The sequence below is a fragment of the Artemia franciscana genome, chromosome 2 (assembly GCF_032884065.1).
Source record: "Artemia franciscana chromosome 2, ASM3288406v1, whole genome shotgun sequence".
Classification (NCBI taxonomy): Eukaryota; Metazoa; Arthropoda; class Branchiopoda; order Anostraca; family Artemiidae; genus Artemia; species Artemia franciscana.
The window spans coordinates 32,960,075-32,985,203 of NC_088864.1; the positions used below are offsets into that span (position 1 = coordinate 32,960,075).

The window sequence follows — 25,129 nt, forward strand, 5'->3', positions numbered from 1 at the left end:
ACTCACAGCAGCACCTATCCACCTGAGGCCAGCAAAGCTACACAACAATATTTGGGAAGTTCTGATTCACAATTTCTGGACGACTGATAGAGACAACAAATCTTTTACCTGTTTATCGCATTGGTAGGGGCAAAGGATAAAGAACCCTAACCAAAGCCCTCTAATCATATTGATCAAAGAATATTTGTGTGACTTTTAATTTCAAGTAAATGTAACATTTCCATTATTATTACACCCTAGCGTACAATTTTGTTGAAAATTAAACCCTATGTTTGAAATATCAGCATTTTTTTAAGACAACAATGTCAATTATTCTAATATTATTGAAAGAATAATCCTTTTGTAATATTCGTTTAATAATCTCTGAATGATCTTGAGTAGAAAAATAGAATAATATGACCACATGTGCAAATTTTGGGATAAAAAAGATTAGAAGTTACAAAGTATGGTTCCTAGGTTCTATGATCTATCAAATTATGGTTTGGCCAACCAATCATACCAATTCATTGTTCTTGCATGACACTTGCATAATTTGGAACCCTTGCAACGTGACCAGCATAGATCATGGCACCCAAAAGCAAATTTGTCCCTCCTCTCGAAAGCTTTGGTTCAGAAAAGTATGATGGTTTTGTGATATAAGTAAAAAAAAATGGCTAATTAACTAACTGGGTGATGTTTGTGCTTGTTTGTGGAATTCTGTGAAGGTAGTACTTTACTGAATACCCCAAAACCGACTCAAAAGAATAAAACCATATTTTTAGTACAGCTTGTTGCTTGACATAAAGTCAGCTAAACAGTTTTTTTTTTTTTAAACTATAGCTCTGCGACACTACCAGGAAAGAAATCAAGGAAAATGAACCACTTTAAAAATCTAATAATGATTTCTCAAAAAAATGTCTTTACTGTAGTCCCAGTATTTACCTCACCTAAATTGTTTTATTGGCCTTTTGCAGATATTAAATAGAAAGTTGTTCTTTCAAGGGAAATCAAAAAACAGTTCTAAAACTATAATACACAAAATTAACGTCGAATGAAGAGAACCACCATCCCTTATTTACGTGAAAATTTGACTAGTGTTTGAGTGAAAGCACTTTACAGTGCAAATAATATACCCAATTGGTTGGAAGATTTTTGTTTGCTACTTAAACCTCAGGGCATTTAAAATGTATATTTGTTTCTCAAAGCAAATGCAAGTAAATGTAGTTTAGTCATCTTAGACAAAATAGGATATGAGTCTCAGAATTTTAGATATTCAGCTATAAGCCCACATAAACCTTTATTATTACATCCCGAGACTTTTCTTTAACCCTGCGTAATGCAGGATGTTTGCAATTGCAGATTTCAAAGGTCAAAGGTGGAAAAATTATATTTTGTACATTTTTTGCAAACATCTTGGTTTTGTTGGTTTTGTGTTATTTGTATTTACGAAAAATATTGCAGAGAACCAAATTCTCTACAATTTTGGTTGTATTTTTTTTTGTTAATACATTCTACTGTTTTTGAGATAGAAGGCAGTGAGCGGGCAATATTTATCTATATACTTACTACTTACTTGTAGCAGGACCAGACAAGGACGCCTCACCCGGCATCTAGAAGACTACGCATAGTTGACTACCATTTGTCACAATCTTGTGTCAACTCTTCAGCAAAGCGGATTAGGCAGCTCTCCTACTTTCCGCCAAATCTTCGAAATTTGTCAAGGGGGTCGATGTCGTTTTTGGCAGTTGCCCACCAATTCTTCAATTGATCGACAGGTCACCGGTGCCAATATGGAAACAGGGCAGCTAGAAGCCTTGCTTTATCATACGGTCATCGGGCGTTCTAAGGACATGGCCAAGCTAACGCAGTCTTCTCTTTTTGACAATCGTGGTGGCGGGTTTGGTTTTACAGCAGTAGTGGTGCACATCAGCGTTTGGTATTCTGTCGCAGTATCGAATCTTTCGGATTTTTTGCACACAGCAGTGGTCAAAGACTTCCAAATCACGGAGATGAAACGCCTTCAGTGGCCAAGTTTCGACTGCATAGAAGAGAACAGATCTAACAGCCGCTTTATATACAAAAATTGGCTTGGGCTTTGTTGGTTCGGTCCTGTACGTCAGGGTCATAGCCTCCAAGAGGGTCTATTACTGAGCCAAGATAGGTGAAGTAATCGACTTTATCAATTCTTTTCTACAAAGCATAAGCTGATAATCCGACTGTATATATAAATCCATGACTTTAGCTTTGACCGTGTTGATCTTTATACCCAGTAGCTGAGAGAAATGTGCTATTTCATTTAAAATGGCTGGGGCAGTTGTTGGATCAGCAGCAAGAGCGTCGATGTCATCGTTAGTCCAGGTCAGACATGTTAATATCCAATCCTATAACAGCACCATCAAAACTTGAGAGTACCCTTTCTAGAATCCAATCTATACAGTAGTTAAAAAAAAAAAAAAGGGGACAATATGCACACTTGTTTCACACCGCTTTCCACACTGAAGGGATCAGTTTCTTCACCCAGCATTCTTACAGACTATTTGAATTGCTCGTAGTAGGCTTTCAACAGCTCCACGAATTCAACCGACACACTGTCTTCCACCGTAATTTGCCAAAGGTTTTTGCGGGCTACTGAGTCGAAAGCAGCTGCAAAATCAAGAAACATGTTAATTATGGGGAGGCTGTAGCATTCCCACTGTTAGAGAATAAGACAAAGAGTAAAGATCTGGTCAGTGCACCCTCTCCCTCTTAGAAATCTGCACTGATTCTCACGTGTCAGCTCATCCCTTGCGTTCTCAAATCTTTTAAGCATAATCATCGCGAATACTTTGGTAGCCATATCCATGAGTGATATTCCTCGGTATTTGCGCGGCTGTCGTATTTGTCCTCCTTTTTAAATACTAGGATTATTACTGAAACCTTCCAATCAGACGGGAAGGTCTTCTTCTTCCATATCAGACTGAAGAGGGTTTTTAGTTGCTCCACTGCAACGTGTGGTGAGGCCTTGTAAATCTCAGGAGTGAGACCATTTTCTCCAGGCGACTTATTGTTTTTTAGCCGCTTGATAGTGTTTAGTATCTCTGAAGCTGAAGGCAGTGCCAGATCGATTTCATATTGTGGTCTTTTAGTTGTTGGTGGCAGCAATGGCGTTGCAATCTGCCGATGTGTATTTGGACTAAGCATGTATTTAAAGTGATTCTTGCAATGATCAAGTTTACCTAGTACGTTAGGGATCAAGCTTCCTTGAGCGTCTTTATAGAGTATTATTTCAGATTAACCGGTAGGCTAATCCTGACCAAAACATGTAGAGTCAAGTATTAAAATTGTTCATAAATATATAATTATAAATCATTTTTATTGTATATTATATTTTATTATTTATAAATTTTATTAGTTATTACATTGTGTTTAATAATTTTTACGTTACTTACAACACTTCACTTATATTCTAATAATTTTATCATGTATACTAATTACATTTAAAGAAGAAAACAATTGAGTACATCTTCTTTCAAGTGCGTAAACTTTTGAATTCTTCCGTAACGGTAAAATTTATACCTGGGAATCATACAGACGCCTATTAAATACTACGAACCTTTTTATATGTCATGGTTGCAGCGGCAGCAGGGGGTTAGTAAAAAACAAACTACGGCCTATAGGAGCAAAATCAAACGTTTTAATAAAAACTGTCTTTTGAGAAAAAAATTTCCATTTTCAGCTTATTCAAGAGTGCTAACTAATATGTTAATTAGTATTTATTATATAAAGTTATTTCAAAAATAAATTTATTGGAGTTTAAAAAAAATAGCCTGATACCCCTAAGAAGTGGCATCGAGTGAAAGTAAAAAGTACACCATTAGAATTATCATGGCTGAAAAATTTCAACTGGAGACCTACAGTTACCTTCCTTGAACAACAAGAAAAATCACCTTTTCGTATGGATAGCTCTGATGCTATCCATACTTAGTATGGTGGAGTAGTAGGGGCCCTATCTCCACAAGCGACCAATACCGCAACAGGGTCTCAAAACGCAGAAGCGGCCAGTACCCAACGGGAAGGCTTAAATAGAAGTGGCCAGTTGTATTACAAATACGAGCACACATTAAAAAAAGGGTAATACCCCTGTCACTTTTTGACTGTTAATTCCGGTTTCGATGCTATGAACCTCCCCCATAAGACCAAAATAGAAACAAGCAGTCATATCATGTCTACATTGATAAAACCGTTCATACCATGTCTATATTGATGCAAGCAGTTATCCTCGTGTCTAAGTTTTACAAGCGGTAACACCATGCCTACGTTGATAAAAATCAGTTGAGCCATGTCTACACATGTACAAGCAATCACCCCAATGCCTACGCTAATACAAGAGGTCATCCTCATGCCTATGTTAATAAAACCGATCTTCCCCATGGGTTCTTAATACGTCCAACCGACCAGAAAATAAAAATATCAATACGTGGAAAATGAATAATCTATATGCCAATGTAATTATGAAATATAGAATTTTCTAGATCGAAAAATATTTATTTTTCTTTTTAGATATTTTTCTTAGTAGGTTACCGTTCCTCTGTCTAGGGATATTCCCGAAGTAAAAAGAATATTTTGATTTGTTAGTTAGTCTTTAGTCAGGGGCGAGAGTGTTAGGATTAAAAATTGATGGATTTATGAAACATAAAATAATGCGGAATCTTGTGAATTTGGAAAAATGTCTGAATCTAAATGATCAATTTCAAAAGTTGTCAAGGCAAAAGAAAATATTCTGCAAAGCAATGCTTGATAATGTAATGAAAGGTGAATCTCCAACTTTGAATTATTGTATGATGCTTATGGGTTATGGCCCAAATGCATTTACTCAATTTATTGACATACTAATCAAAACAACACAAAATTTTGTTGTGGATTTGCTTTTGAACACTACCTTAGAAGTTCAATGGTGATTTAAGACTACACGTGATCCCAATAATTTTCTAATCTAATTTTTTTTCATGAGAACAACGAATAAGTCGACAATTTTATAAAAACCTCTTCTCTCGCTCCGATTACTCCTCTCTCTCTCTCTACAAAAGACCACTCATTTTATCAATCGTAAGTAAGTTCTTTTCAGCTGTAAGAGAGTCAAAAGTGTAAAAAATGTTCTATACATGTCCTGTATGTATGTATACATTGGACAGCTGGCTATTTGAGAACTGTACAATCGTCGACGAGTATGATGTAAAGTGTAGATTATGCAATACAAGTAAATTTGCATGAAAGTTATGCAGTACAAATTAAAGACTGTAATTCCTGTACTGAAGAGATTTTTGACTCACAAACTAGAGGATTTCTATGCTCCAATTTTCAGTACGATAAATGTGATCAATGGAAGAATCTTGGTATGATTGGGAAAAACTCTAAACGAGATTTTAGTTTATTTTTAAGAGATTGATGTCTTTATGGTTTTGAATTGTTTTGGAAGGACCAGTCAGGTCTACGCTTTGACTGCTGGAATAACAAGAGATTCTGGTCTCTACGTCTTCGCTGTGAAGACAATCGGTACTCTAATTATAAACCTACTGATTTTTATTTGGCTGTTACAGAAAGTGATTCTCCATTTGAAAACACTGTATGTGATATTGCTTCAAATAAACAAATCTAAACACGTGAATTTTGCAATATGAATGAAAAAAGGGATCATTGACTTCACAAAGATATACAATAAGAGTGAAGTTACATTTTACCGTAGAAAATTTGACCCTGACTTTTTACATCAGTACCAATACACAGTAAATCCAAATGATCTTCCGCCTTTAGTTGTTCTCGAGATATGCCTATACTTAGAAGAAGAAATCTAAAAAGAGAAAAAGTAATTTTTATGTATGAACGTTTTATTAATAAAAATAAAATTACAAGCACTTTTAGAACATTTAATCCTTAGGGCACTGAAATCAATATTATACAGGTATGAAAGTGTTTTTTCCACTTGGACGTCATTCAGGTGAGAATTGGCTAATTAAATGTTGAGAAATTCATCGTAAGTATAGCCATGACATCGGAAAATGAAATATATTAGTGTATGAAAACCACAGCTTTTAGTCGTTACATCCTCTACTCTCTTCTGGTTTTGAATAATGGTTTTCCCACCGGTTTCAATAAAGTTGTTGATGTGCAGAGTGTATACTGCGTATGGTAGGCCAGGAGGACCGATAAACTCTAACGTTTTCGCTGTTTGAAAGATGCATAGCCAATGACCCGACTTTACGCTCAATGGACTACTATTAACAATAATAAGGCTAGTGTTAACACTTTGGATTTGTTCAAGGAAATCCGAGCGTATACACTAGGATTTGTATTTGGACATGTACGGATCCATATTCATTAAACTGATTATTTGATTTGTGTTCATGGTGCGAGGTCTAGTAGAACACTGCCTTCGGGAGTGATTTCCCAGTAATTTTCAAATTGGTATAAAGAGATACTCTCCGGCAATGGCTCGGCAAAGGTGCACTCAAAAAGTATGATCCAATTCGTACAATATTCATATCTTAAATGCCAGACAACTCCAATACAATGATACCATGAGCTTTGTAAACGTTGTATCGATCATACAATTTTCAAAAAGTTTTGAATCCGGATCTAGGGACTATATTCTCAATTTATACAATCACCTACAGGATTTATCAAGGGATGATTTGTGGAGCGGGATTCCAAATACTTTACATACAAGAGAGGAAAGTCTAAACGTTTCAAACTTGTGTGGGGAACTTGTCCACGATCCTATAACACAAGCACTTTTTACAAATGCCAATACCAGTTTTGAAGGATTTTTACCATTGATAAATGAAGAGTCAGTGAAGGTGCATGAACGTTTGGCAATATATCACTGATTGTGATTGTATGAGGAACAAATAGGTTGACATTATTTCCACTAGCTCTCAGTTTTACCACTGCCAAAGCAACAGAACCTGTTGATTTCGTACATAAAGTATTGCCGAGCTCAGACATGGTGATGCACAGGGCGCTGTACCAAGTGCCTTTTTCAAAATGAAATGTGATGGGGCAAGGATTAATTTTGTGTACACCTTAATATTCGGTGGTAGCCATTGGGGTATACTAAATATATTAATTTTATTCCAACTAAATGTAACTCACTAGTTTTCTTCTCACTAATAATAACAATAATAAGAATGATAATTTGTTTGAACCCTCTTTGCATACGAAAATGGACTTAGAGAAGTACGGAAAAAGAAATATACATAATAAAAAAAAAACTTATCATCACCAAACACTAAAAAATACACTAACAATGATTGTTCAGATCTCTGTCTTAATCTACCTTCTAAAACATCAATCTGATCACATATCTCAAAATCTCTTGTTTGGAGATATATCTATTACAGGACCAAGCAGGAACACGAAGAAAATACTTACAAAATTTGAAAAGAACAGACCAAATTTGACAGATTTCGTTCTGACGAGGTAAAAACTTCCATAATGGTACCAAAAAAAATTAATAGGGATAAAAAAACGAGTTATAAGAACAACCAAGTTTTTTTTGTCGAATTGACCTTTAACTCAAGAAAAACGTCCATAGGACTTTTTTAACTTCTTTCTCAGCCAATCTATTGTTAGTGACCGTGTTGCTTGAATCAAGGTCCCGAATGCAAGTCCAAGGTACTTCAGAGACACAATAGCAAATATTAACCAGGGACAACCTGAATTTTTGAATCGGGAGGGTGATGACAGCCAAAAATGAGAAATTCATTCTTAGCAGAAGCGAGCAACAGCCGGATGTCATGTGTGGCTCGATAAGAAAATGCGGTATACTGTGAGTTGCACAGAGGATGGCATTGTTATATATTTCAGTACCTAACGCTGAGCCCTGTTTTGCTTCACAGAACTCAGAAATTAGGGTGCTATAAAAATTTTCGACGCGGGTAGGTATAGAAGAGTTTTGATACCATTGCCACAGGGAGTCAGAAATGAATGGATCTACTCCATTCCTCAAAATGCTAAAACAGCTTGGGAGTGTAGAATCGACACAAATACTTAATACATATCTATTGCATAAACAAATAAAGGTATTTTCATTCTCTCATACCTCTCCAAATAGAAACGAAAACTGCTTGGGCATTCCCAACACCAAAAACCGCACAAACACCAAACTATTGATCTCCATGATCACACCTATTTGAGATTCTTAAAAGAAGAATTTTTAAAAATAATTTTGCAATATCTGAATGAACTGCAATTGGATGATAAGAGTCATAAGATTGAGGGTCCTTATTATTTTTTGGGACACACGTCACAATGCCCTCATATTGTGCAGTCGGTGCGAATTGCTGCGCAAAACAAGCTTGGAAAAGTAACACCATATGATTAGCTAGTTTTGTGGTGCCATAAATAAAATGTTCAGGTTAAAGTCTGTCAGAACCAGGAGCTTTGCCTTTTTTAAGGAGATGAATTAGTGTAAGAACTGACAATGGGGCGATAAAAACAAGATTTCGGCTATAATCTAGTTGATCAAAAATGGTGAAAGAAAATCTGCCAATTGTTGTCCAGTCGTGGGGGGGGGGGCTATCAGAGAATATCGAGAAGAAGTGTTTTTCCCAGGAAACTACATCAATAGGGTTAGAACGCGAATAAGACGATGAAGTGAACTTTTATAATTTGCTCAATAGTAGCAGCGGATAATATTGGATATCACTTGACTTGTCTTCTTTTGAAAAAGTAGTACAGATTTCCGGTACTCCTTTTCAGTTGGTTTAAGGATCCTAAAAATTAAACCAGATCTGACCAGATCACAATCCAACCAAATCTTAAAACAAAATTTACGACGGTTCTTTGCAAGTTGTAGCTCTGGGTCATTGCTCCAGCTCTTTTTCGATGAACCAACCCTAATTCTCTCCGATGGTACTTCCGCTGAGGTAGCTAGTTTAATGAGTAACCCCAAAAACGTTGGGGATGGGGTTTTGGGGGTCCCTTGGAGGTGGGACATGGATGATCACAAGTTCCCTCTAAAAACAATGTCAAAGCAATTGATTCAGTGGGGAACATAAGTTCACCGGTTTATTTAACCCAACCACGTGTCTTAAAAAAGGGTAGCAGATTTGTCGCTTTTTGATTCGTCAAAACTCGGCTCGTATTATAAAATATGACCGGTTCGATTCACGGAGGCGCGCGTCATGAGACCAACAACCCAAATAAAAAATTAATTTATATAATTGCCGGCGATTACTGAAAATTAAGTATTATAATTACTGGTCATTTTTCTTATTCTGAGATGGTCAAATATATGTTAATTATGTCCTGACAAGAATATGCAGGTCATTTACCAGACCTAGTGAGATTTATGGTAGATGCATGTGATGTTCCTGTAGGAGTATTGCCCCCCTCGCTACGTTAACCCCTGAGCAACTAAACTTTCATGTGACTCAACCTCGTTTAACTGAAGCTGCATTTGACTCCACACCCGTTTGGTTAAACCTCCCTTAAACGCTACTCAACCCGCATGCAACTCGACCCTCATCCGACTAAGCTTTCGTCCTACTTAACCCCACTCAATTAAATTCCCATACAACTCAACCCTTGTTCAACTCAGCCCTGTATAATCTTGCCATCATTATCTTAAACCCATTTAAATCAACCTTGTGCAACTTGACACCTGTTTAACTCAACCTCAAATCGAATCAGCCCCATGCAATCCAACCCTCATATAACTCTTCCCTCATGCAACTGAACCTACTCTATTTGACTCAATCTCCATTCAAATCAATCTCATTCAGCTCAACCATTTTTAAATCATAAACCTACCTAGAAAATGTAATTCAACTCATTTTGTCAGAAGCTATAAAATTTGAATAGAATGAAATGGTCTTTATTCACTAGTTAATTATTATTGAAATGTTTTTTTTTTTATTCTGCTTCAATGCAAAACTGCTCCTTTCCCCTAATAAATAACAGTAATTAATAATTTTGTCTTATATATTTGAAATCAATAAAATGTTTTATGTGCAGGATCACTTAAGGCGTTGAAGGAGCAGATTTCGGCCCCCTTGTCTTCTCTTGACCTTAAAATATGCTCTAGAGCTTTTACTCTGTGACTGAATAAGCCCTCCTCATCGTTTGCATGAACTTGCATTCCTTGAGAAGAACCTAAATGTAAAGGAAAAAGAAGGGGAGACACTTTTCTCCTTACTAAGCCACTGCTATTGCAATGACTATGGTAGTGGCTTATAGAAATAATCTGACCCCCTTCTAATGATTTGTTTTTTCGAAAAAATACTTCAGTCAGGAGCTAAATCGAGGGGAAAGGCCCTAGATATGGTGTCTCACTAAAATCTCGAGATATTTGCATCAATCTTTTGTTTTTGATTTTTCGCAGAAATTTTTGCTCACAGATCAACCTCTTTTAATATAAACTCATATATGCGTTCCTACTGCCTGAGTTCAGTCTACTTTGTCGAGTTTCATTCCAATTCATGGTTGTTTCTTGTGTGTTTTTTCTTAGCTTTGAGGCACAATCATAAATAGATATGCAACGCTAGCCCAACGCAAACAAAGTTATAAGACTTGTGAGTATAAATTTGACCTGTGTCATGGAATAACAACCCCATTTATGGTATAATCTGCAGTTGAGGTTATTTGTACTTTCTTTCCTTAAAATGTAATGCTCGATGGTACAGACATCAAATACTTAGGGATGGCGGGGGGAAATTGCCTGTCTTAGATTTTTTTTGCCGTCCTAAATTTTAGAATTACCCTTCTTCGGTATATTCTTTGAAAATTTGCCCTTTTTGTTGATTTTGAAAAAAATTACCCCTTCCTCAAAGTTTGAAAAAACCATCTCCCTCACCACATTTTCTCAAACTGATGCCCTTTCTCAAGGTCCTTCATAGGGAACGTCAAGTTGGTAGTTCCTTGTTGACCTATAGTGCTGAAATTCGGTTCTGTCTGTACAAAAAACAAGAAAATGACAAAAAGTCCTTTCCTTCAGCCTATGCTTCACAAAGTTTCTCGTGTACTCTTGCTTTTACTGTTGAAATTGTGTCTTTTTTCTCTTTTTTTGCGATGTAGATCCAACTTTAGAATGGTTTGCGAAAAATAAACTCTGGCTAAGCTTGTGGACATAAATGTCCATTAAGTTAAATTTAATGGATCCGTACCAGGATGTAGAGTTCAATACACAAGTAATTGCCTTACAATATACAAGCCTGGAATCAGTTTGTAGTCTTTACTGTTACTTTAAATGCTAAAGCGTATCTTAAACAATGTTTGCTCTTTCCAAGAGACTCCTGGAGCAATTAGCGATAAGAAAAAGTTCATTTTCTTGCGGGAAAAAAGGCGGCTCATGCTCAATTTCCAGCAGGTTCTCTTTTAATCCACATACAGAGACTATTCCACAGAACAATATTTAGTTCCGATTTACTGCTTGGAGTTCATTTGCCTGACAGAAGTCCATAATTCCCAAGTGATGAATATTTCTATTTACAACTTATTTTTCTTAGTTACATTTTTGAATATTTTTTTCGTCCAAAGTGTAAAAATTAGTCGAACTACTGCGATAATTGAGGGTGATTTGACTATTGGTGCCTTGTTTGCTCTGCATGATCCACCAGCTCAAAGCAACGGGTATGGTAGAAAGTGTGGCTCCATTAGAGAGCAATATGGCATACAGCGGACCGAAGCCACCTTCAAAGTAAGTTCTTTTTTCTCATTTATGATGTGTTCATTTTACTGGACATTCACCTAATTTCAGTGGATCCTGGTTGTTTTACTCACATTGTGTTCATATTTGTACTCCTTTCCTAATGCTCATTTGAATTTCTCTATGAGTAATTTTGAAATAATTTTAATTAAAACTTCTTTGGATTTCTTTTTTTTAACTTTCATTTGAAGGGATTCCTATCTTTGAAAGATTTAAATTGGAAAGTTGTTTTTTTTTTCAAATAAAAGAAAAGAGTGACATTTAAACTTGAATAAGCAACTAAGCCACTCTGCATATGGTGGGCGGGCTATCCCTTTCATCAGTAGCCCACTCATTGCGCTAAAGTTTTAAGTGCTTTACTGAATCATTTATAAGTAAAAATACAGTAAAAGGGTAATTACAAGTGGTTTATTTACTGATTACAGTTTAAAGCTATTGAACCAAAAACTTTATTGTTGAAAAAACATTGTACGCAAATAAGGTCTATCATTCTTTAGGTATTGTGAGAAATGCTTGTTATCCTATTCCAATTGTACTTCTGCCTGAACATTAGCCCTTGGGGCATTGGGGGCCAAAGTCTAACTTTATCGTAAAGATTGGGATGTAAAAAAAGAATGAGGAACTCCCTCATATATAGAACTTTTTCTGTTCGTTTTAATTTTTAATGTCACTCTTTACATTCACTTGAAAAAAGACTCTTTTTTCTACTTTGATTTCTCTCCGTTTTAACACTATATCTAGGGCTATTCTAAATATGAGGAGGGCTATCACCCCCTCAAAATCCATGATCTAAATTAAAGTTTCGCTTTGGCAGAACAATGCTTTGGGAAAAAGGGCTCATTCTTTGAAGGATGGATTATTCTTTTCCCAAATAGACCACCGACTCCTTATTAAGACGTGGATCTTGTCTCTTTATACGAGCTATAAAAATTCATGTATTTTTTTCTCGAAAACGGCTCCATACTTTTTTTTTGAAAAGTTTCATTCCAGAGCTTTTTGCTCTAGATCAAGAGTTTGAAGGTTACGAGTTTGAAAAGTGCTTTACTTTCGGAAATATATTTTCATTTAAATGATGTCACATTTGTCATCCGTAATGTAATGACGTCATGCAAAAAAAGAAAAGTCTTCATATATGCGTCCTCTTGTCACTATAGGTTCGATTAAACCACCCTGGAAAAAATACAAATTCTTCCTTAAAGTTGTAACCTATTTAGATCATTTTTGTGGCCAGAAATGGAAGTTTCAAGAAGAAAATAGTGTAAACGATTTTGAGGAAAAATTTTGCTCGTCTAATTAACTTAAAAAAAGGCATTTAAAATAAAAAAGTAAGATATTTTGTTGGCAGTTGTCAATGCTTCCTTCCGCACAGCATTATGTGTTTTGTCATCCATTTTCAGGTGGTAGCAAAACTTTTAGGCTGATTAAAAAACATGATTAAAAACATGATTAGGGAGGTTGACAACAATAAATTGAAAAGTTTGGCTTTGCGACTTATGAAAGTACTGGTCAAAGTGTAAATTGATGACGTTGGACAGTACATCCAATTTGATCTTTACTGGAGTGGAGCGTAACTCGAGAAAGATGAAAATTGTTTCCTGATTTTTCTCTAGTAATTATATGTGCCTTAATGTGATGTTACCAAATGCAGCGAAAATTAAGCGGGTTCCATTCCACATCCCTTCTGAAACATCGAAGTTACGTAAAAGCCTAAATATTGTATTTATCTTTATTTTTAAGTCATGGGTGGAAAATCTGCAGTATAAAATGAATTGAGGAGCTCCGCAGTGAATTATATTCTTCCTTCCTCTTTTTATTTTGCCCCCATTTTCAAAAATAGTCAAAACTTCCCTAAAAGCGAGATTTATCTTTATATAAGTTGTAATATAAAATTCGGCACAAGCTATAAAAGAACTCTATAGAATAGATTTAGAGGCTTTATCATCAAAAAAGCAAAATTTTGTGTTTTTTTTCCGAGATGGATATAGATTCTTGTTCAATTTTTCCCCGTTTTTCGAATCAATTGTCCAAGAAATTCGAGAGAAGACTCATTAAAACGGAAATTAGAAGTTATATTAGCCTTTATGACAAGCAGAAAATGCAATGAGACTCGGAATGTAAAAGAATCCTTTTGCTGTTATTTGAAAATTATGAAACAACTGATTTTTCATACAAATTGAATGGATATTGAGACAAATACATTTTTAACTTCTGTTCTCTCTTCATCAGAGAGAATATAACTGGTCACTTTACAGATATGACTAAGGGTTAAATATACTTTTCAGTTGCTATTCAAAGAGTGACTACTTCCTGCACCCTAGGGCAGTTTTGTTCGCTAGCTCACATAATTGTCAGTTCTGGTATGCATGAATGCCGATTCATGATATCTCCTTCTGATTTTAGTTTCTTGGTCCCCTTACATAGCAAGGCACAGTCCATTCTTTTCTTGGGATTCTTTTCCTATACAACAGCCTCCATTGAATTGGGTCTTGCATATCACCACGCGATAGCTTCAGCGGCATATCTAGACGACAAAAAAAGGATAGCAAAACACCCATCCTTCTCAGGCAAAAGAAAAACAAAAGCCTAGGATTTCGATCATTTGTTTGACATCTTGTAAAATTATTTCGGTCGTTTCGAAAAAAAAGAAGTCTAAGATTTTGGTCATATCTTTGAAACCTTGTAAAAATTATTTTGGTCATTTCGGAAAGTCTAGGATTTCGGTCATTTCTTTGAAACCTTAAAAAACTATTTTGGTCATTCCGGAAAAACAAATATCTAGGATTTCGGTCATTTCTTTAAACCTTATAAAAAACATTTGATCATTTCGGAAAAAACAGAAGTCTAAGTCATTTCTTTGAAACATCGTAAAAATTATTTCGGTCATTTCGGAAAAGCAAAAGTCTAGGATTTCGGTCATTTCTTTGAAACCTTGTAAAAATTATTTTGGTCATTTCTTTAAACCTTGTAAAAGTTACTTTGGTCATTTCGGAAAAAAAAGAGTCTAGGATCTCGATCATGTCTTTGAAACCTTGTAAAAAATTATTTTGGTCATTCAAAAACTTAAATATAGGATTTCTGTCATTTCTTTAAAACTTGTAAAAATTATTTTGGCCATTTTGGAAAAACAAAACTCTAGGATTTCGTTCATTTCTTTGAAACATTGCGAAAATTATTTTGGTCATTTCGGAAAAACAAAAATCTTGGATTTTGGTCATTTCTTTGAAACACTGAAGAAATTATTTTGATCTTTTCAGAAAAACAAAAATCTAGGATTTTGGTCATTTCTTTAAACCTTGTAAAATCATCTTGTTCATTTCAGAAAAACAAAAGCCTAGGATTTCGGTCATTTCTTTGAAGCCTTATAAAAATTATTTTGGTCATTTTGGAAAAACAAAAGTCTAGGATTTCGGTCATTTCTTTGAAACCTTTTCAAAATTATTTTGGTCATTTCGGAAAAAAAAGCTTAGGATTTTAGTCATTTCTTTGAAACCTTGTAAAAATTATTTTTGTCATTTCCGAAAAATAAAAGTCTAGGATTTTGGTCATTTCTTTAAACCTTTTAAAAATTATTTTGGTCATTTCGGAAAAACAAAAGTCTAGGGTTTCGGTCATTTCTTTGAAACATTGTAAAAAAATATTTTGATAATTTCAGAAAAACAAGAGTAAAATTTCGGTCGTTTCTTTGAAATCATGTAAAAATTATTTTGGTCATTTTGGAAAAACAAAAGTCTAGGATTTTGGTCATTTCTTTGAAACCTTATAAAAATTATTTCAGATCTGGCTTCAAATCTCATTTTGAGTGGTTGTTTCGAGGTCTTTCGTTTTGCAATTTTTGGCGTTGTTTTTGTTATTCCTTTATGACTGAGTAAACTATAAGTTAATCATCATTTTGTAGTGATGGAATGTTTCTTTTATATGTTTCTTATTTTGATTGCGCAGTATTTCCTGTTGTATTTCCCAAAATTAAAGAAAAAATCGATTTTTATTGATATTTCCATCAAAGAAAAATGACAACCTACCATAGAAAATTAGTTTTTTTTTCTTATAAAGAAGGTTAGCCTTTCTTTTTTATGATAGAGCAAAAAGTGTGTTTTGTGAATTGTGTCTAAAAGAGTTGGATTTTTCAAAAATGGCCACATGGTCCTGATGAAATCTGTAATTGTTTTAGTTGATTCAAGGTTTTTGCAATGAGTTAATATTTGTGATTTGGTAAAATTTATCACATTTAGTTTACCTACTACTGCTAAGCAGAGGAGTATATTAACAGGATAAGCTTGTTTTGGTGTTACTTGGTTGTTCTACATTTGCTTTTTTTTTGTTTCATAGGCATATATTTTGGGGGTGATACCTAGCACGGGGATACCATAGGTATCCATTCTGTGGTAGGCACAACACTTGACTGGGTAGAGAATTTAAAGTGCCAAAACCCTATAGGTTAGTATGTATTCTCCTGATGAGCCCTTGTGTTGGGTTGTTGCCTCTGAATTGTTTGTCTTTACTGTTTTTATTGTTTGGTAAATGACGACTTATACTTATTGACGACATGACTGCCTGTCCATGGATTATTCTTTATGGTTGATTGTGTATGGCTATGCTGTTTGACCTATGTGATTGTATGGATGAGTAGAGTTAAGGCCTCATTCAAGTGCTGGTCTATATTAATCACTAATTTAGGAAAACAGTCTTCCTTTTCTCCTTCTGTCTTCCTTTTTTTTAATGTGTTTGTGCTGTTGCATTGGTGATTTCTCTTTTCGTTATATAAAAAATCAAAAACTTGAAAAAACTAAAAGTAAAAAACGAAGTACATTTTTAAACTACAGGTAAAGAGCAGTAATGATGCTTGACAAATGGAAAGTTATTCTGCACGGCATAGGGACTGGTGGCCCACCAACCCCCCTCTTGCAACAGCCAATGGGCTGCTTACACCTTGATAAAAAAGTATTACGATGCAAGAAATGCTCCATTGGCAGTGAGAAAAGTTTTACCAATTTGAAAGATACTGAAATTATTTCCTGCACTCGTCAAAAATACCAAAACTATTCTGTTTCTATTAAAGTGCTAATATTTATTTAAACTTTACTAGTTATCCATGTGGTCCAACACTAGACGTCATAGCAAAGTGGATGGCACACTGGATTTTTAATTCTTTTTCCGAAGGGCGAGGGTTCGATTCCTGGTGGTGCCGTGTTTTGGTTTGGGACGGGGTCAATGGTTTGACTCTGTACGCTAAGTTAGAGTTGACCCAGTTCTAAATGGGTACTTTGGAGAAATCTGGGGAAGGTAAGCAGGAAGCGTGTGCAAAAGTACAGGATGGCTGGCCCCCTTTACCCATTGCACTTCCTGGCAGAAGACCCATTAGACGGAGATCAGCACGTCCGGTTTGGAATTTAAGATTTCTATAAAAATTCCTCCTTCTAGAGTTGCTAACTTTTAGCTATGTCATTCTACTATTTCGATGTAGACCGAAGACCTCATTGATATTTGCGATCGAAAACTGCCAGGATTTTTCTCATGATGTAAAGGCTACTTTTCCTTGTCCCAATTTTTAAGGAATTTTTCTGTTTTTTTGCACGTATTTTACAGTTACTTTAAGTAAAATCCCTGGCTACACTCAAGTACTTCAAAATTTAAAAAATGTATTTAGGAAAACAGTCTTCCTTTTCTCCTTCTGTCTCCTTTTTTTTTTTATTAATCTGTTTGTGCTGTAGCTTTGGTGATTTCTCTTTCCGTAATATAATTTGATTGCGTTTATTAAGGACGGTAACCAGTCCAGCCCTGAAACCTACAAACTGAGTATTTTACAAACATTGTTGACTATTGTTTTTTTAATCAGTTTAATATATTTGTCCAGGACACATTTTCTCTGAGCTACTTCGTTTTGGTGGAAGGAATTCAAAATGTCTATCAGTTGGTATTTAAGTTTTAGCTTTTGCCGAGTTTGTAACGATTATGGAGTATTTTAAATTCGAGGGAATTGGTGTTCAAATTCGATGAAACTTTATCTATGTAAACTTAATCCTGGTTTTAATAAGATAGGTCCGGATACACATAAACATTGGGTTTGTGATGCTAAACTCAAGAATGTCTTAGTTGACTGAAGTTTCTAAGATATTTCACGACAAGATCTTGTCATTTTATTGACTTTGATAGTCTTTTTTTTTTCAATAAAACGGTCAAGGTTTGAATCTTAAGTTTACTACTATAGATCATGTATAATAATAACACCTTTAATAATTCTTGTTAAATTTTCCATTTATTCTAACGACCTTTATAACTTTTTTAGCTGGTGGGCTAAAAAAAATAGGCAGCTGACACTAGATAAAGCTATTCAAGAAGGTACTATTTAGGACTAATTGAAATATTCGAAGAAATTTGGCGCTCTGCTCATTTTAATAGTCTATTTTTTCTTTTACAAATGGAGATGCTCTCAAAAATAGATTCGTGAGTTTGCTATTATAAATCATGTAAATTTGTAATCCTTACAACCTTAATGACTTTTTGCTTGACAGATTTGATAAAAAGCAGCTGACGCTATAAAAGGATTGCGAGTTTGCTATTATAAGCCATGTATATTTGTAATCGTTATCGCTTTTATTACTTTTATTTTTTTGCTCGAATGATTTTATAAAAGCAGGTGCAGCGACATTTTTAGCTCGCTTTGCCAACGAACAGGATTTGAAGTTATAATCCATCCCACATCGGATTGCAGCCACTCCCTTGGACAAATTCATTTACAGCGTTTAATGAGAAGGTTTACAAATCAACTAACATTAATTTTTCAGTTCTGTCGTTACATAAAATATGTCACAAAGTTTCCAAACAAAATTAAACACAGCCCCTTATTGAAAAAGAATTTTGTTTGACATGTTGTTTCAAGCATTCGTGCTAAGATTATGTGCAATCCATGACTGTGAAAAAATCCATATCTTGGCCTTTTTTTATGACTGTTCCTCTATAAGAAGCAATTGAAATTTGTATTTTTCATTTTAGGCTATAGACGCTATTAATAACGATCCAAAGCTGCTTCCAAACGTTACCCTAGGCGTGGAAATTCGTGATACTTGCTGGTATACTTCCTTTGCGCTCGGACAAAGTCTCCAGTTCATAAAAGACGAGATACCACTTGGTGATGATGGACTACCGGAAGATGGCCTTCTTGAAGAATGCCTTTACAAGGTAAATATGAATACACTAGCTGTTGGTGTGGTGCTTCGCGCCGCACCAACACCTAGTTGGTGGGGGCGCTTCACACCCCCAAGCCCCCCCCCGCACGTAATTCGTTACGCGCCATATTAGTTACATGCCATGCACATGCACATTAGTTTACTGCCAAGTTTTAAGGCAGTTTTACATGCCGTAAAACTTGTGAATATACAATATTCTTCGCTTTCCCATTGTCTGTGCATATAAATAGATTGTCAGGTGTATTGACTCTTCAACATGCAACATATAATTGTCCATGGGAAAACAATCCGTATTCTGATCTATACCGCATTTGTCTAATGATTGCCCTTGGGCTTTGTTGATGGTAATTGCTAATCGAATATTCCCTGTGTCCCTGTCGTCATTTATATATCCCCCATGTGCCCTTCTGGCGTCCCCGTTGTAGTTGTGTCCCTGTATCCCGGTCGTCATTTATATTCCCTGTGTCCCGGTCGTCATTTATGTCCCGGTGTCTCGGTCTGTAATTTCTCTTTGAGTGTCGTGGTCGTCATTTATATTCCCTGTGTCCCGCTTGTCATTTGTGTCCCGGTGTCCCGGTCTGTAATTTCTCTTTGGGTGTCCCGGTCGTCATTTATATTCCTTGTGTCCCGGTGTCCCGGTCTGTAACATACGACAATAGTTCAATTGTGTTGTAACTTTGTTCACGATCCCATTCTACACATGTGAAAATAGAAGCAGTACGATTAGGTGAAGGCATTTACAAATGCTTGAGAAGTTTGTTTGCAATGGAAAAGCACAAATCTTCAATCATAACTAAAGTACAGTTAAAAATTTCTGTTGTAAAGTCCAAGGTCATATCTGACCTTTCTAGCCGTATTCGGTGGAATATATTCTCGGCCATTTGCGATTTGTATTTCTCCCATAACTCTGTAGGAGATGAAGAAGAGCAACTTTTGCCGGAAGACACGGGCCTTAATGTCATGTCTATGAACCGGCGATTGTCCAGGATGTAAAAGCTGTTATATCTAATCCCAAGATGGATCATATATAAATGTAATAAATGACGAATCATTAATCTATAGGCATAATATTTATTGCGCTGCATTTCTTATCCATTTCTTTGTTAATGGCTGAATTTATCAATTTAATATTAAAGTGATAGCCGTCGGCTCCGTCCCAAAAAATTATAGGATATTGTAGGGCATCGTAGCATCGATGAATTTAATAAAAAATTCTCTTTGAATCGCCTTCTTACATACTTATAATGACGTCATATACAAAGCCTTTGACGTCATATACAAATCACCGACCATAACGATTGCCACTTCGTTGATAGTTGCGTATCAGTAGGCATCAATTCGATTGCTGTTTTGAACAGAAGCACTAAATTATTATTTATGTGGAAAAGATGTTGCAACTGTGAAACAATAGTCCTTTCAACGTCGTTTTGTTTATCATCGGTATCACTTTCAAGTTGCTTGGTTTGTTTTACCTTGACTTGTCTTTCGTCACAATGAAATACATATCGCCGAACCTATGTTTTTTTTAACTAAAATCTGGAAGGCATTGATGACCTTATCCAAGTCAAAATCCCAAACCTAATCATCATCGCTATCATTTTCAGTTTTGATACGTTTTGACTCTCGCTGTCCAGGTTGTTTCAAGTTGGTCTTGTGATTCCTCGGCATGCTTTCTTTTGGTGATTTCTCTTTGAGACACAAGCCTGTTTTCACACTGTTGTTGCGATTCCTCGGAACGCTTTCTTTTCATACTTTGTCTATTAGCTGCAAGCCTTTTGGCATTAGCTCTTTGAGCACCTTCCTCGGCTGTTTCTTCTGCCATTGTAGGTTCTTCTGTCATTTTAAGATCTATATTAAAAATTTCTCTTTGAAAGGCCTTCTTATATACTTATAATTACATCATATACAAATTCTTTGACGTCATATCAAACATGACGTCAGTCGACAAACAACTTCATGACGGCATAATGCTCAATCTTTATAATGACGTCAGTCGACAAATATGAAGTCAGTCGACACACAAAAATGACGTCAGTCGCCACACAAACAACTTATTATTATATATATAGATAGGATAAATAAGCTTTAATAGGAGAACGTTGCAGTTTCTTCTATGATTAACTATCTCAGGGTGGACCAAAAGGCATAGCATTTTACAGGGAGAAGAAATATTTCATCAAATTGACACTATTTATTAACTATGTCAGCTATATATAAAGTTGATCCTTTTTAGTATACTTATATTTTAATTTTTTAAATAATAATTACAATAATTATCAATCTATCTATATATATATATATATAAAGATTAGTCGTATTTTTGTTTGTTTGTACGCATATGACGTCATTATAAGTACATAAGGCTTTATATATAATGTCATTATAAGTATATAAGTGGGCGATTCAAAGAGAAATTTTAGTATAAATCCTACAATGGTAGAAGAAACAGCCGAGGAAGCTGCTCAAAGAGTTAATTCAAAGAGAACTTTTAGTATAAATCCTACAATGGCAGAAGAACCAGCCGAGGAAGCTGTTCAAAGAGTTAAGGCCAAAAGGCTTGCGGCTAATAGAGGAAGTAAGAAAAAAGCGTGCTGAGGAAACACAAGAACAACGTGAAAAAGGCTCACGGCTCTAAGAGAAAATACCAAAAGAAAGCGTGCCGAGGAATCACAAGAACAACGTGAAAACAGGCTTGAGGCTCAAAGAGATAATGCCAAAAGAAAGCGTGCCGAGGAACAAGAGCAACCTGAAAATTATCTCGTTCCCTAAATACAACATCTTTTCCACGAAAACAAAAATTTAGTGTGCCTGTTCAAAACAGCAATCGATGTGATGCCTACTGATACGCATAAAATTGTTATTTCCACTGACAAAACGCCTATTGGCGAATATGTGCGTAGATACAATGCTCCAACTGTCGACAAAGTGGCAATCGTTATGGTAAGTGATCAGTTTTTACCTCGATATATTATTCTTCATAAGAGAAACACTCAGTTGGTAAGAATTGCTCAAACTCATCGATACTACGATGCCCTACAATATCTTATCATTTTTGGGATGGAGCCGACGGCTATCACTTTAATAATAAATAGGTAGATCCACCCACTAACAAACAAACGGATAAGAAACGCAGTGCAATGAATTATTATTCCTATAGACTAATGATTCGTCCCAACGACGAAAATTATATTCTAAAATGCCGTCAATTGTTTCACCAAGACATTGTTGATATGTATGCAAAGATTGAATCAGAACGTTTGCTATTTATCCGTCTGAATCAGACCAAGCTCCACTCTGAACAATACATTCATTTGTGAGATGCAGTTGTAAATGACGGTAATTCCAATAACGTTGGAAGATTAACGAGTTTACCTTCGTCATATGCTGGCAATCGTCGTCATATGCATGAATATGCTCAAGATGCTATTGCGTATGTTCGTCTCTATGGTCGTCCAGATTTATTTATTACATTTACATGTAATCAATCTTGGGACGAGATACAGCAGCCTTTATTTCAAGGACAATCGGTGGTTCATAGACATGCCATTACGGCCCTTGTGTTCCGGCAAAAGTGTAAATCACTGATAAACTACATAGTAAAACTTAAAGTGTTTGGGTCTGTGCGATGCTGGATGTACTCAGTGGAATGGCAAAAACGAGGATTGCCACACCCACATTTTTTAATCTGGCTACATGATATAATACTTCTAATGAAATTGAGTATGTGATTTCCGCTGAAATACCTGATGAAAATGTCGATAAGGGCTTATATGATATTGTGGTAAAAAATATGATAATGGACCTTGCAGTGGACTGAATGAAAAATCACCAAAGGAAGGTGCACAAAGCAATATCCTCGACTTTAGTACCCAACACAATTACTGGCAACAATGGTTACCCACAATATAGAAGAAGATCTACTGAAGATGGCGGTAAAATAGCAATAATAAAGAAGCATAACGGTACCACCATCGAAATAGTTGGTTGTTCCATATTCACCTTTATTATCAAAAACATTTCATGCTCATATAAACGTTGAATACTGTAACTCCGTAAAGGCAATCAAATACATATGTAAATACGTCAACAAAGGGAGCGACAAGGCAGTTTTTGGCTTGCAGTCTGAAATCAGTGATATCAATGAAAGCGTAAAACATCAGTGTGGAAGATACATAAGCAGTAATGAAGCTGTTTGGCAAATTCTTTCATTTCCGATACATGAACGAAGTCCAGCTGTTGTACACTTAGCGGTACATTTACAGAATGAACAACGGGCTTATTTTTTGGAATCCAACGTGCAACAAAGAGCCCTGAATCCATCGAATACACCGTTAACTGCTTTCTTTTCGTTATGTCAAAATGATTCTTTTGCGAAAAAACTACTGTATACTGAAGTGCCTTCGTATTACAAATGGAATGCTAAAAAGAAATCATTTTAACGTCGAAAAAAGGGTAAGTCAGCCGACGGCCAACCTACCGTCTTCAAAGATATCACGATTGGAAGATACTATCCCATTCACCCCAATCAACCTGAATGCTTCTTTCTCCGCTTGCTTTTGGTGAATGTACCTGGTCCGACGTCTTTTGAGTATTTAAGAACTATAAACGGTACTATACATGACACTTACCGTAGTACATGCCAAGCTCTAAATTTATTGTAGAATGACCAACATTGGGATACCTGCATCAATGACGCTTGCAAAACGTCAACTCCAAGGCAAATTCATGCATTGTTTGGAATCATTCTAACATCGTGCTATCCTTCAGCTCCTACAGAGTTATGGGAGAACTATAAACCAAATGGCCGAGGATATGACCGATCGAAAACTTTTAGGGACGTTAGATATGACCTTTGGTTTTACATAAGAAATTTATAACTAAACTTTAATTATTATTGAAGATTTGTGCGTATGTATGGCAAACCAACCTCTTCAGGATTTGGGAATGCCTTCACCTAATCGTAACGCTGCTGTTTCGACATGTGTAGAATTGGATTGTGAACAAAGCTACAACACGAGTGATCTATTGTCGTATGTACAAAATAATATTTCCAAGTCAACTTCTGATTAAAAAGACATTTACGATAAGATAATGCATTGTGTAGATAACAACGTTTGAGAAATCTTCTTTTTGGATGCGCCAGGAGGTACTGGTAAAACGTTTGTGATAAAGTTGATTCTGGCATCAATTCGATCAAAAAATGACATAGCGTTGGCAATTGCGTCGTCCGGAATAAACGCAACGTTGATTCCTGGTGGAAGAACTGCTCATTCTGCTTTGAAATTGCCTCTGAATTTGCATTCTACAGAAACTCCCACGTGCAGTATTTTCAAATCATCTGGGATGGGTAAAGTATTGCAGCAATGCAAACTTATTATTTGGGATGAGTGCACATTGGAACACAAAAAGTCGCTCGAGGCTCTGAAGTAATCGTTACAAGATTTGCGAGGAAATTCGAAACCCTTTGGCAGCACCTTCATATTGCTTGCGGGAGATTTCAGGCAAACATTACCTATAATACCTAGATCAACCCCTGCGGACGAAATGAATGCTTGCCTGAAAAATTCTAATTTATGTGCACACGAGAAGACATTAAAATTAACTATAAATATGCGTGTCTGGATGAAAAACGATGACTCTGGTGAAACATTTTCAGATCAATTGCTGGCAATTCGAAGCGGAAAGCTCCCAGTAGACTCAATTTTAGGACGTATACAACTTCCTGCTGAATTCTGTAATTTAGTGACGTCCAAAAATGAATTGGTTGAAAAGGTATTTCCGTGTATTATAACCAGTTATGAAAATCATAAAAGGCTCAGAGAACGAGCAATATTGGCAGCCAAGAATAAAGACGTACACGAAATCAACAGTATTATTCTGACCAGGATTCGAGACCAGTCAGTCATTTACAAGTCAGTCGACACAATTCTGAAATCAAAAAAAGCGGTTAACCATCCATAAGAAGTTTTAATTACCTGGATCTCCAGGGGATCTCTAAGCATATCAATAATAATGCTGCGAAATATTAACCCACCAAAGCTTTGCAATGGCACACGACTTGCCCTAAAAAAACAAAAATGGAAAACATAAAAGAGGCAACAATCTTGACAGGGCCTTCCGAGGGTGAGGCCGTTCTTATTCCTCGCATTCCCATCATTCCAACGGATCTGCCGTTTCAATTTAAAAGATTGCAATTCCCAATTCAATTAGCATTTGGAATCACCATCAACAAAGCTCAAGGGCAATCATTAGAAAAATGCGGTATAGATTTTAATACGGACTG

The 25,129-nt window shown here is 35.8% G+C and overlaps 1 protein-coding gene across 1 annotated transcript in view; it reads left to right on the forward strand.

The window, feature by feature from the left end:
- Window positions 1-11,329: 11,329 nt before the first annotated feature.
- The window catches only part of LOC136040284 (metabotropic glutamate receptor 5-like), a 206,186-nt gene continuing 192,386 nt past the window's right edge, over window positions 11,330-25,129 (forward strand). Inside the window, exons 1-2 of the mRNA XM_065724531.1 lie at window positions 11,330-11,653; window positions 18,653-18,838. Coding sequence (XP_065580603.1) covers window positions 11,429-11,653; window positions 18,653-18,838 — 411 coding nt within the window. The 5' untranslated portion in view covers window positions 11,330-11,428. The remainder of the gene's footprint in view (window positions 11,654-18,652; window positions 18,839-25,129) is intronic.